Source organism: Phyllostomus discolor, chromosome 7, assembly GCF_004126475.2.
Source record: "Phyllostomus discolor isolate MPI-MPIP mPhyDis1 chromosome 7, mPhyDis1.pri.v3, whole genome shotgun sequence".
Classification (NCBI taxonomy): domain Eukaryota; kingdom Metazoa; phylum Chordata; class Mammalia; order Chiroptera; family Phyllostomidae; genus Phyllostomus; species Phyllostomus discolor.
The window spans coordinates 28,715,312-28,729,626 of NC_040909.2; the positions used below are offsets into that span (position 1 = coordinate 28,715,312).

The following is a 14,315-nucleotide window of genomic DNA, read 5'->3' on the forward strand; positions in this document are numbered from 1 at the left end:
GGTGAGGATGTGGAGAAAGGGGAACCCTTGTGCCCTGTTGGTGGGAATGCAGGTTGGTGCAGCCACTGTGGGAAGAAGTATGGAGTTACCTCAAAAATTAAAAATGGAATTGCCTTATTACCCGGCAATTGCACTTCTGGGAATATATCTGAAAATAATATACTAATTTGAAAGAATATATGCACACCTATGTTTTTGCAGCATTATTTACAATAGTCAAGATATGAAAGCAACCCAAGTGCCCATCAGTAGATGAGTGGATAAACAGGCTGTGGTATATTTACACAGTGAAATACTACTTGGCCATAAAAAAGATGGAAATCTTACCTTTTGTGACAGCATGGATGGAGCTGGAGAGTATGATGTTAAGTGAAATAAGCCAGTCAGAGAAAGATAAATACCATATGATTCCACTTCAGTGTGGAATCTAATGAACAAAATAACTAACAAGCAAAATAGGAACAGCAGTGTCTGGTGTAGCTCAGTGGATTAAGTGCTGGCCTGCTAACCAAAGGGTTGCCAGTTTGATTCCCAGTCAGAGCATATGCCTGGTCCCCAGTTGGGGGCATGTCAGAGGCAACCACACATTGATGTTTCTCTCCCTTTCTTTCTCCCTTCCCTGCAGGGAAGGGAGAAAGGGAAGAAGAAAGGGATTTATTCTTCTGTCAAGAATAAATCAATACAATTGTTTTCAAAAAAAAAAAAAAAGAAACACTTATAGACTGAAGAGGGGAGGAGCTCCTGGGGCTGGGTGAAAGAGTTGAAGGAATTAAACAAAAAGAAAAAACAAACTCATAAACACAGACAACAGTATAGTGATTACCAGAGGGAAAGTGGGGTGGGGAAAGTTAGAAGAGGGTAAAGGGGAGATACACAGTGATGGAAGGAGATTTCACTTAGGGTGGTGAACACACAATACAATATATAGATGATATATTTAATAATTGTACACCTGAAACCTATATAATTTTATTAATCGCAGTAAAGTCAATAAAAATGTTTAAAAAGAGTTGAATCAGCAATAGAATATCCAAAGATGGCATTGCTCAGAAAGTATCTGCCAGAACATTCTGAGAGCTAGCATTAACCAAATGCACCTGGGAAGAATTTAGTTGAACTCATACTTTAGAGTGTATTTAGCTCATCACCTGCGTGTTGCTGGAACCCAAAAGGAATGACGCTGGGAAGAAAGAAAATGCTCTTTAGTATAAAAGGCAGGACTATTTGGGTCAGGAAATTTGGACAGCAAATGGGGGCTGTGTATTTGAGACACGGAAAAGGAGAGGCAGGAGAAGCAGCAGCAGCTTAAATGTTATAGGTGTGACAACAACATCAGACCTGCCTGTGCTTTATGTATTAGTTGGTGTATCATCTAGGATGAAACCAACAGCCAAGTTAAAGTATCTGAAAGTCTGAGATATTCCACGCTTCAAAAACCAGGACATTTGGATGTTTACTTCTCCTTTACCCAGTGGATTGTTAAGAATATCACTAAAATGATAAAGTGGGCAAGTGCTGATAGTGAATAAGCTAGTCTGGCAATTGTGTCACTAATCCATGCAAAACCACTGTGACCCACCTACTGTAATTTTACCATTTTCTTCCTTTAGTCCCATTCAGTGAATAAACTATCTTATGCGGGAACCAGCCGACTCCTACTGCTTATGAATATTACTGATATCTCTACTGCTGCTTTTGGCACACTGAACTTTTCTGGCCTTAAAAATTGTTCACTGTAGTCAGTACTGCCCAAAGGAACTTTCTGTGATGAAGGAAATGTTCTAGAATATTTGCGCTATTTAATACAGTGGTCATTAGTCACACATGACTCTTTAGCACTTGATGAAGTATGGCTAGTGTGATTGAGGAGCTTGAGGTTAAATTTAATTTACTTTTAATTAATTTAAATAGCTATGTATAGCTAGTGGCTACTACTGTATTGGACAGAGGTAGATTATAAGGTAGAACTTTCTTTCCCTGCATTAATTTTTTAATTTTAATCTTCTAGAAAAGTTATAAGAATAATATAATAAACTCCCATATATCCTTTGTTCAGATTTCCTAATTGTTACTTTTTTTACATTTGCATTATCATTCTGTTTATGCAATTTGTCTATCTATTTTTCATCAACCTTTTGAGAATCAGTTCAGACATAATTTGTCCTAAATACTACTGTGACTATTTTGTAAGATCAAAGATATTTTCTAACATAGCTACAGTACAATGATCAAAATCAGGAAGTTAACAGTGATGCAGTGCAAGCACAGAATGCACTGGTCCTCACTCAGTGTGTGATCCCAGACCAGCAGCATCCACATCACTTGGGAACCTGTTAGAAATACACATTCTCAACCTCCACCCTGGCCATACTGCATCAGGAATTCTGGGCATGGGGCCTGGCAATCTGTATTTGGACAAGCCCACCAGGTGAGTCTGAAGCACACTAAAGTTTGAGGAACGCCCATCTAATCCATAATTAATATTTAAATTTATCCCATTTGTCCCAAATATGTCCTTAGAAAGGACATTTCTGTAAAACAGTTTTATCTTGTGCAGAATCCAATCCAGGATCATCTGTGTTAAAATTTTTGTTTATTTATTTATTAAATTCACCAGGGTGACATTGGTTAATAAGATCATATAGGTTTCAAGTGTACATTTCTATGGTACCTGATCTGTATATTGCATTGTATGCCACCCACCCTAAGTCAAATCATCTTCTGTCACCATATACCTGGCCCCCTTTATCTTTTACTATGCTTCCCCACCTTCCCTCTGGTAACCACTGTACTGTTGTCTGTGTCTGTGAGTTGCAGTTTTATGTTCAACATAGGAGTGAAACCATATTGTTAGCTTTTTCTGACTTATTTCACTTAGCATAATATTCTCAAGGTCCATCCCTGTTGTTACAAGTGGCAGTTTTTCGTCTTTTCTTGTGGCCGAGTAGTATTCCAAAGTACTGTGTATACGTACCACACCTTCTTCGCACAGTCCTCCATCAAAGGACACTGGTTGTCTCAATGTCTTGGCCACCGTGAACAACGCTGCAGTGCACGTAGGGGTGCACGCATCTTTGCGATTAAATGTTTTCCAGTTTTTCAGGTACATTCCCAGAAGAGGGATTGCTGGGTCATGTGGTAACTCTACTCTTAATTTTTTGAGGAGCTGCCATACCATTTTCCATTCCACTGGCTGAGTTGCCCTCCCTGGAGACTCGTTGCTCTAGTGACAGCTGCCAGCAGGGCCTGGGAACAGCTGCAGGGCTGCCTGGGCTTCTGCCCTGAGCTGTCAGACTTGCACTTCCCTGGCTCCCAAGGAATGACGGGTGCAGATTGCTCTGTTCTTGTTGTTAACAGAGATATTTCTCACCTGAAGGCCCAGACTTGCTCTCAACATGCAAAGCCCAGCATTAGCCTCTTTGTATTGAGGTAAAATAATAATACTGAAAGTGGCAGTTGGCCAAACTTGCACCTTGTAGGAACATGCTATATCTCCACTGAAATACTTGGCCTTTTTGTCTCCAAGTATCCCCTTCTGTAATTTAATTTAATTTAATTTAATTTAATTTAATTTATACACGAATGCATTCATCCACTTTTGGACACATCATATCAGATAATGGGTAAAGCAAACAACTGAACTCTCATAACTTCTTGTTAAGATCTAACCAAATCTTTGAGGGGTCTAATTCCAAAACTTCCAAAGTGACAGAATACTTCAGATACTGGTGTCTTCTATTCTCTCCCGCCCAGGGGAAATGGAACTACTTGCTGTTGCCTCTCCATCCTCCAGAGTTTCAACCTCTTCATCTGTGTTTGGTCCCATTTCCTTTCAGAATGTCCTTTCTAGCCCCACGGGTTCAAATCCTACACATCCTCCCGGGCCCAGCTGAAACGCTGCCGCCTCTGCAAAGACTCCCACAGTCTCCTGCTAACTTGTCCCCACCAGATCTCCTTCTCATAGCATTTTCTCTCTTGTGGCACCCAGCACATTATACACAGTGTAAACCATCTCAGTTCTCAACATATGGGATTGATGTTTTTCTGATTCACTTTTATGTCACATCATCGACCCACTTTGTGAGCCACCGAGAAATTAGCACTCAGGAAATTTCTTGTTTTGTTTTTTTTCTGATAAATTATTTACCACTTACTTCCAGCTGCCTCCCATCTCATGTTTGTCAAATGCTGATGGTAAAAGATAAAATATTGGATCCTTCTACTTGACATATATGTCAAAAGTATTATGCCCTGCTTTACTATGCTGGCACACCTAACAATGTACTACACTGGAGACCTGTGAGACAGTGCCCAAAAGTTTTCCTTCTGGGTTAGGATAAGGCATCTGCACAAACCTGGGTGTTAAATTAGTAGAAAAAAATAGAGGATAGGTGAGATAACGTATCTTCCGGAGAGAACATACAACTATCAGGACCAGAAGCAGGAAAGGCTGGACTTGTCTGCTTCCTGCTTGGTGATATTAACATAGCTAAACAAAAATTATATCAATATAATGGGAGTGCTCATCCTTGGCTGCACATTATAGTCACCTGGAGAGCTTCAAAAATTCCAAGACCTGAGCTCCATCTCCAGAGTGTCTGATTGAACTGACCTGGGGTAAAGTCCAGGCGTTAGGAATTTTGAAAGCTTTCCGGGTGATTCTAGTATGCAGCCAGAACTGAGAACTGCAAAATAGTAAGTACGTAAGTAAGTAAGTAAGTAAGTAAGTAAATAAATAGTAAAGGTTAGTGTGGAAACAGAAAAATAGAGTCATAAGAGAAAACTTTGTCAGTGTTTATGCCACACTGAGCAAAGACGGGGCCCAGACCTGAGAACAGGGAAGTGTGGCCCCGGTGGTGGGTGTGGCTGTATGCTCAGGCCACCTGGTTTGGTGCTGTTGTTCATGGAAATCCCCCAACTTGTTCTCCTTGTTCCCTGAGCAGCCTTCTGGTTCCAGTCCGGCTCTCCACATATGTGTCTTCTAACCAGAAGAAATATGCCGGCTAAACCAACATGAGCTCCCTCTTGGATTGGCAGTTCTAGTTCTCAGTACACATGAGTGGATTGGCATTCTAGAGTATTAACTGGTTCCTTAAAAGTCTGAAGTTCATAAAGGTCATAGTAACCAAGGGTCTTTCCAAAAGCCATTATTGAACCCCAGCTCCGTTTCATACAATTCTGGACATGGTGTGGGGTAACAGATAATATTTCTTTAATGAAACTGTCTGTTAGGATAAATGAATCATTTATATCAATGGCTAAAATGTAAGGGAATTGTGGTAAGTGTCAAGGAAAGGGCATGATTAAAGTGTGGTTGGAGTTAGGAGTAGAGAGAAACGACTTTGGGCTGCGGGAACCATGGAGGGGCTGGCATATATGGGAGGGATTTCGTTAAGGGATATGGGGCAAAGATATTTCAGTTAAAAGGAATAATGTGAGAAAAGGCTCAGAAGTAGAAAGTTGTGGGACATGATTTGGGAACCCAATACTTTACCTTTAATTGTAATGTATTTGTAGTTAAACACATTTCCTAATGTTAACAGCTTAGTTAACCATAGTATTGGGCTGGCCAAAAAGTCCGAATGGGTTTTTTCTGTAAAATAAAAGTCACTTTTTGTATTTTCACCAATAACTCTATTGATTTGGCTATCTCTTTCATGGTATAACATTGATTGTTCTCAGTTAATGTCTCATTTTGATTGTTGTCAACTTCAGCAGGTCTACCTGACCGTGGAGCATCATCCAGCGAGAAATCTCCAGCACGAAACTTCACAAACCACTTTTGACTCATTCAGTCAGTCACAGCACCTTCTCCACACACTGTACAAATCCTTTTTTGCATTTCAGTTGCATTTTTACCTTTCTTGAAATAATAAAGTATAATATGCAGAAAATGTTGCTTATTTCTTCCATCTTCAATATTAAAATGGCTACACAAAAATTGACCAGTTTCAATAAGTTTGTCTTAAGTGCACACTGATATGACAGCTGTCACAATACAATCTAATGAAGTTATTTAGAATAAAGTTAATGACAACTAAGCATTACTAGAGCCATCTTATGGAAAATAATGGAGAAAAACAAATTAACTTTCTGGCCAACCCAATACAATGATCAAAACCAGGATGCTAATATTTTGCTAGTTTCCCCCCTTGTGTCTTTTGTCTACTCCCAGGATCTACCCTAGGATCCTACATGGCATTTAATTGCTGTATCTCCTTAGTCTCCTTTAATCTGTGATAGTTGTCCTTTCCTGCCTTGTTTTTTATGACCTTGACACTTTTGGTGGGCATGGGTAAGTTATTTTGTAGAACGCCTCCCAGTTTGGGTTTGTCTGATATTTTCCTGTGATTACATTGAGGTTATGTATTCTGGGCAAGGCTGCCGCAGAAGTCATGGCATGTCCTCAGTGCATGATATGAGAGAGTACATGGTGTTAGTATATCTTGTTACTGGGGATGCTAACTTTGATTATTTGATTAGGGCTCTCCCTGCTGAATTTCTCCACTGTAAAGCAACTGTTTTCCTTTTTGTAATGGATAAATATCTTGGGGAAGATACTTTGAGATTATGTGACCATATTAATATTCTGTGTCTCCTCAAACTTTTACCCACTGATTTTAGCATCTTTCAGTGGAGGTTGCCAGTGTAATGTCTATTGTGATATTTTGCTAATGGTGATTATGTGTTTCCCTCATTCTTTCTACATTTACTATTTGGGACTTTCCTATAAGGAAGAGCTATTCCACTGTTCCTTCTCCTCTGTTTATTTGTATAGTCAATTATTTATATTATCATGGACTCATACATATTTCTTTATATTATGGGTTATAATCCAATACTGTCATTATTTATTTTGTTGCTCAAATTGTTCCAGCTTTGGCTCTTGGGGTTCCTTCAGGTTAGCTCCTATATCCTCTTAACATGCCCACATCCTTTTCCAAGGAGAAGTGAACTCTTGTTTATTAATTCTATTTTACAGATGAGGAAACAGGGCCCCAGACAAGTGGAGTGATTTTCCAGCAATCATGTGGCTGGAATGTTGAATTTCACCCAGGGCAGGGGTTTTGGAAAAGCTACCTCTTAAAAAAAATTTTTTTAAAGATTTTTATTTATTTATGTTTAGGGAGGGAAAGGAGGGAGAGAGAGAGAGAGAGAGAGAGAGAGAGAAACATCAATGTGTGGTTGCTGGGGGGTTATGGCCTGCAACCCAGGAATGTACCCTGGCTGGGAATCGAACCTGGGACACTTTGGTTCCCAGCCTGTGCTCAATCCACTGAGCTATGCCAGCCAGCGACAAAAAAAATTTTTTTAACTTAGATTGCTCTAATTCACTTCTTACTATTTAATAGAGTCAACCAAATAGTCCATGGTTCCTGTTCTTAAGGATCCAATTATTTACTTCTACATGGACATGAATTAATGGAGATTGATGTTTTGTTGTTCATATTGAAAATGTTACCAAACATGTTTCAAACAGAGGCCCTAAAACTAAACATTTCAACACAGTCACACTGATCAAAGCCTGAATGTATGAATTATATAAAATATAAACCTGAAACATTAGACCACATTAATTGTGATTAATTAGTGACCACAATTAATCACATCACACCATGTGCCTGAAATTTTCCGGGAGAGTGGACTCAGGTGCTCTCACCTCAGAAAGAAAAAGGTAACCATGTGAGGTATCGGATGTGTCAATGAACTTGACTGAGGTAACCATCTCACCATGCACACGTACACAGGGTACTCAAAAGATGCTCCTTTTTTGACTTATTCTTACTTATATTCTGAATCTTTACTTCTATATATACAAACATGGAAACATGTTCATTGATTTGTATACACATTTTAATGTGATGATAATATTATTGATTTTTTCATTTGTCCTTCATAGGAGACTAGATAGGATTTGAAATAGTAGAAGGTGTGTGGACTTTGGCATCAACACTGACTTCTATTCATATCTTGGTCCACTTTTTTGAGCAAGTTATTTCATTTTTCTGACCCTTTTCCTGATTTCAAGATAGCGTAGCAACATTTATTTTGTTAGTTTTTTTTTAATATATTTTATTGATTATGCTATTACAGTTGTCCCATTTCCCCCCTTCTCTCCCCTCCACCCTGTACCCCCCTCCCACCCACATTTCCCCCTTTAGTTCATGTCCATGTATCATACTTATGAGTTCTTTAGTTTCTACATTTCCCGTACTATTCTTGCCCTCCCCCTATCTATTTTCAACCTACATTCTATGCTACTTATTCTCTATACCTTTTCCCCCTCTCTCCTCCTCCCACCCCCCTGCTGCTAACCCTCCATGTGTCCTCCATTTCTGTGGTTCTGTTCCTGTTCTAATTGTTTACTTAGTTTCTTTTGGTTTTGCTTTAGGTGTGGTTGTTAATATTTGTGAGTTTGCTGTCCTTTTACTATACATGTCTTTTCTTTATCTTCTTTTCTTAGATAAGTCCCTTTAGCATTTCATAAAATAAGGGTTTGGTGATGATGAACTCCTTTAACTTGACCTTATCTGAGAAGCACTTTATCTTCCCTTCCATTCTAAATGAGAGCTTTGCTGGATAGAGCAATCTGGGGTGTAGGTCCTTGTCTTTCATGACTTGGAATATTTCTTTCCAGCCCCTTCTTGCCTGTAAGGTCTCTTTGGAGAAATCAGCTGACAGTCTGATGGGAACTCCTTTGTAGGTTACTGTCCCCTTACCTCTTGCTGCTTCTAGGATTCTCTCCTTCGTTTTTACCTTGGCTAATGTAATTATGATGTGCCTTGGTGTGTTTCTTCTTGGGTCCAACTTCTTTGGGGCTCTCTGAGCTTCTTGGATTTCTTGGAAGACTGTTCCCTTTGCCAGATTGGGGAAGTTCTCCTTTATTATTTGTTCAAATACGTGCTCAATCTGTTGCTTTTCCCCTTCCGATTCTGGTACCCCTATAATTCGGATATTGGAACGTTTAAAGGTGTCTTGGATGCTCTTAAGGTTTTCCTCAATTTTTTGAATTCTTATTTCATCATGCTTTCCTGCTTGGTTGATTCTATCTTCCTTCTGGTCCACTGTATTGTTTTGAGACTCATATTCCTTCCTTTCACTATTGGCTCTCCTCCGCGTGTCTTCCTGCATCTGTTTTATGGTAATCTGCATTCTTTCATCTAAATTTCGTCCAAAATCCACCAGTTCCGTGAGCTTTCTGATCACCAGTGTTTTGAACTGCGCATCTGATAGATTGGCTAATTCTTGGTCGCTCAAAAGAATGAGTCCTGGGGGACTGATCTGCTCTGTTGAAAACATGGTTTTTTTTCCCCCTGTCTCTTTTTTTTTTTTCCCGGTCTGGTTGCTCTTGTTACGGTGGGGGGCGGAGCCTTAGGTGCTCACCGGGGCTGGGCACCCCAGTCGCTAGATTGTGACGTTATATGTGGGGGCGGGGCGGGAGCGGGGCGGGAGAAAACAATGGCGGTAGTTCCGTTCCCCTGGACTCAGACCTTTGTCTGGGCTTCTGGGCCGCGAGTTCTGCGCTGGTCCACAATCGCTACCCCTCTGGGTCTGCCAGCCGCAGCTTGCGTACTCAGGGATCACCGCTGCCTTCTTGCGCCCCCGGATGGCTTTTGCGCCGATTTCGCGCCAAACCTTCCCCCGACTTCCGCGCGCCGCCGACCCGAGCCAGCCCCACGCCTGCCAGCTCGTCTTCTCCTACCAGTCCGGATGAACGCGTCTACTTCAACTTCTTGGCTGCCCGACTTCCATTCAGATAAATCCTCTGCCGGATCTGGGTGTTATTCTGATAGTAAATTATTGTTGTAAATTATTGGTTTTCTAATCTTGGTTGTACGAGGAGGTACGGTGCATCCACCTATTCCTCCATCTTGCTGGAAGTATTTTGTTAGTTTTTTATAGGGATTTGAAATAATAACTGTCTGAAGTAATGGCTATCATTACTTTGCACCTAGTAGACCATCGGTAAGGGAAGTTATTATTAGTTTATTATTTCATTGCTACTTCCTTCTCCCTATTCCAGTTATTTTTAGAAAGCAAGCTAATTTTTACCTATGATTTTTTAAAAATATTTTTTTATTTATTTCTAGAGAGGGGAAGGGAAGAAGAAAGAGAGGGAGAGAAGTATCAATGTGTGGCTGCCTCACACACTCCCTCCTGGGGACCTGGTCTGCAACCCAGGCATGTGCCCTGACTGGGAATTGAACAGGCAACCCTTTGGTTCACAGGCCCATGCTCAGTCCACTGAGCCACACCAGCCAGGGGTACCTGTGAGTTTTTGACTTGCAGCCTTTACTGTAAGGAGGTAAGCATGCAATTTTTGAAACTAATGAGTCTGATGGCAACTTTCAGGCAAGTATTTGCCAATGACCTGTTTGTATTGTAAAAAAGAACATTTGGCTTTTTTGCCATCTTGAATCCTGCGGTACCTGCCAGGAACAAAACTTCTGCAACAACAAATATGTCGGGAAGGCTGTGGTCCAAGGCCATTTTTGCTGGCTATAAACGGGGTCTCCAGAACCAGAGGGAGCACACGGCTCTTCTTAAAATTGAAGGTGTTTATGCTCGAGATGAAACTGAATTCTATCTAGAAAAAAGATGTGCTTATGTGTACAAAGCAAAGAACAACACAGTGACTCCTGGTGGTAAGCCAAACAAAACCAGAGTAATCTGGGGAAAGGTGACTCGTGCTCATGGAAACAGTGGTAAGGTTCGTGCTAAATTCCAAAGCAACCTTCCTGCTAAGGCCATTGGACACAGAATCTGTGTAATGCTGTACCCCTCCAGAATTTAAACTTACTGATAAATAACAACCCTGACTATGTGGCTTGTTTGGGGGCCCTCTGGCAAAGCAAAGGATTCCGGGTTGGGGGACATGGTTGGGTTGCAGGTTCAGTCCCTGGTAAAGATGCAAAGGAGCCAACTAATGAATGTTTCTCTCACACGTCTATGGTTCTCATCTTTTTCTCCCTCTCCCCCCCTCAAATAAGTAAATAAAATCTATTTTAAAGAGTAAAGAAAAAAAGAACATTTGAAATTTCTCTTATAGTTTTTGTTTATGTAAATCTACTTAAATAAACCAAAAAGTAGGTTGAGTCTTACTATCTTGAAACCCCAGTGGGTGTCAGTAGACTCTGGTAAGTGAACTTGGCAGTAACATGTAGCCACCAGGCTAGTTAGCTCTCAGGGAGTCCTTATAGCATTACTGAGTACGTGGTCTACAATTAGAGGCAAACCTTTTTCTGTCCTTCAATGCCATTGCTTATAGTCCTGAAGCTCTGTCTGGGGTGACCACCACCCAGAATTGGTTGTTTATAGGTAAAAGACACTCAGGATATTTATCATTGTGACATTGATTAGTGGCCACCTGTCTTGGTCTGTTCAGGCATCTATAGCAAAATACAATAGACTTATAGGCTTATAAACGACAGACATCTGTTTCTCACAGCTCCAGAGACTGGAAGACTGAGATCGAGGTGCTGGCAGATTCAGTGTCCAGAGAAGCCCCAGTCCTGGTTCACAGATGGCCATCTTCTTGCTGTGTCCTCACGTGGTGGAAGACGTGAGGGAGCTCTGTGAGGCGTCTTTTATAAAGACACAATTCCATTCATAAGGGCTCTATTCTCATGATATAATCACCTCCCAAATGCCCTGTGTCCTAATATTATCACACTGGGGTTAGGATTTCAACATACACATTTTGGGAGACATAAACCCATCCTTCCTGGTGTGAGCACGAGGTGTCCACACATCAGGGCAGTCTTCAGTGGCTTGCGTTGCTGGGTTGCTGCCGACTGAGAGAACTAAGTGTTATATGCGGGGAGGGGGGCCCATCGGGGCCCTCTGGTGTTCCTTGGCAGCTCTTCCTGGAGTGGGTAGGTCTCCTGGAATTTGCTCTGTGTTAATCCTGCATGTCTAAGGTTTATTCAGTTAGGGAAGGCTGTTAATGTGCCTCCTGTTTTTATACACTAAGTGGATCTGTTCATGACTTTTATAACTACCAAAATTAAAGCCATTTTATTTGCTCCATTTACTTTCTTTGTTTAATCTATGAATTATTTTAACCTTTTAACAAAAAAAAGTTCAAAAAATAAGGCCACTGATTTTTACTTAAAATTGCTAATGTAAAAAATTGAAAAGCAAAACTGGTTTCATTTAAAAGAAAGGTACCAATGCACTAATATAAAGCAATTCATAAACCCAATAGAACTTAATGGCATTTGGAATATGGCTTTAGCTGACATATGACTTGATGTAAATATGTGTTCAAAGATAGAATTAGAATAGCCCACTTCAAATAGTTTTTTATAGAAAAAATCTGTGATTCATAGATGAAAATATTATTTCATGTCACTTCTTAAGATAAAAATGAGTTTTACCGTTTTATTCTTTTTCATGTACATTTACCTCAGCAGGAAGACCACTTAACTCTGAAAGGATTTGAAAAACATCAGCAGCTAAGTCTAGGAATGGTCGTTTCCATTAATCAGACACAACCACCATGATACCACGTAGCATTCTTCAGTGACTATTTAGAAGCTAGATTTCTTTACTTTGCTTTTAAGAGCATAATATGGCCCCTACTTTTTATGCACTCCCTTACAGTAAACTTCCACAATTCTAAGGACCTGTTTTCTGGTTCTACAGTATAACAACAGAGGATTTTCTTCCCCTGTCCTTTTACCTTCATTTATTGGCACAGGGTTTTAAAAAACGTTATTATAAAATGATTCTGATTCAACCCTAAGTAATGGCACAGGGTTTAAAAAAATGTTATTATAAAATGACTGGTTCAACCCTGACTTTCCCAAGTACATTTTTCTGTCTTGAAATTTTTCAAATTATTGGACAAAATATTTGTATCCATGCACAAAATATTACATTTGTAACCCATCTGTATTGTTATCTGGCAGTGCTTTCTTTAAGTGTAGTCTAGGGACCACCTATCTCAGTGTCACTTGGGACGCTTGCTAAAAAGATACAGACTTTTTGGTCCTCTCTGGATTTACTTAATCAGAGTCTCCGTTGATATGGCCTAGGAATATGCATTGCAAACAAGCCACCTGAATGATTCTTGTGTATGCTAAAATTTGAAGTCCTCTGGAAGGAGGTATTGAAAGTTTATTTAAAGGAGATGAAAAATGTGAAGGGAATGTTTTAATATGTCAACCAAGTAAATTAATAAGGGGCAACTTTTTTATTTTAAAATGAAGAAGGAGGGCAGGACAATTTTTCAAGCTCCTTCCTGCCCCAAAACCATGAGATTGTTTTGTTCTTTGTGTATGCTCTGAATATTGCAGTTTCATTGTATTGAGGTGTCTAAGAGGGCTCTACTTTGACCTCTTAAACTGGTTGTAAGTGCTTCTGTTGATGACTTAAAAAACACAAATTTTTAAAAAATGAAATCCTTTTAGGATGTAGAACTTTTTAATGGTGATCAAAATGGAGTTTAGACACTGTACTTGAACTGCTTTTCATGTCTTCAAGGTATGGGCATTTCAGAGTCAGGCTTATGGTGGCTAACTGGGATGGGGGTCGGGGAGAGACACCATTAATCCATCAAATGCTATATTTTGGTTTATAGGTTTTCACAACCTTACAATTTAATATCAAGGCTTTTGTTGCAACTTTCAAGGGGTGATATTAGTGAAGAAAAGCATTTTCTCTCAGTAATATCATCTTAGGGCAATGTTATCAAATTAAAGTCAATATCCTTTTCATTAAAGTTGTTATAGCAGTACAAGGATGAAATATTTCTCAAAGACAAATTAAGAAAACACAATATGCAGATATTATAATAAGAATTTCTTACACTGGCCGGTGGCTTAGTTGGTTTGAATGCCAATCCATACACCAAAAGGTTGTGGGTTACATCCCTGCTCAAGGCAGATACTGAGGTTGTGGGTTCGATCTCCAGTCAGGGTGTATACAGGAGACAACAGAACATTGATGTTTCTCTCTCTCTCTAGAAGTCAATAAACATATCCTCAGTTGAAGATTAAAAAAAAAGAATTTCTAAGCTGAGGTGTAACATTTCATTAAAAACATTTGACTTTTTTACTTGGAAGGTGGCTTAGAGAAAGAAAGTAGGTGCTTTTCATAGTGCTGAGTTGAAGTCAGACTGCTTCACAAAGAATTATATTTCTTTCCTTGTTATATAAAAACAGAATTTGTTGTGTCTGAATCTGTGAGTGACTTGATTGCCTTAATTAAATCCTAAGAAAATAACCTATAGCGTGTTTATTAAAGAACAAAGTAAATACCACACAAATAGTTTTTCTTGGAGATAAATATGCAAAATGAAAATTGTAGGG

At 39.7% G+C, this 14,315-nt stretch overlaps 2 protein-coding genes across 10 annotated transcripts in view; both read left to right on the forward strand.

The window, feature by feature from the left end:
- Nucleotides 1-14,315, forward strand: part of NEK11 (NIMA related kinase 11) — a 216,287-nt gene that overhangs the window by 46,380 nt on the left and 155,592 nt on the right. The window lies entirely within an intron of this gene.
- LOC114501630 (60S ribosomal protein L35a-like) lies at nucleotides 10,446-10,911 on the forward strand. Its single transcript, XM_036030653.1, has one exon. It carries the CDS (start codon nucleotides 10,463-10,465, stop codon nucleotides 10,793-10,795), a length of 333 nt encoding a protein of 110 aa, XP_035886546.1. The 5' UTR covers nucleotides 10,446-10,462; the 3' UTR covers nucleotides 10,796-10,911.

What these genes read in the sequence shown, in the direction of transcription:
- LOC114501630 (XM_036030653.1), top strand. Translation starts at nt 10,463, where the DNA reads ATGTCGGGAAGGCTGTGGTCCAAGGCCATTTTTGCTGGCTATAAACGG.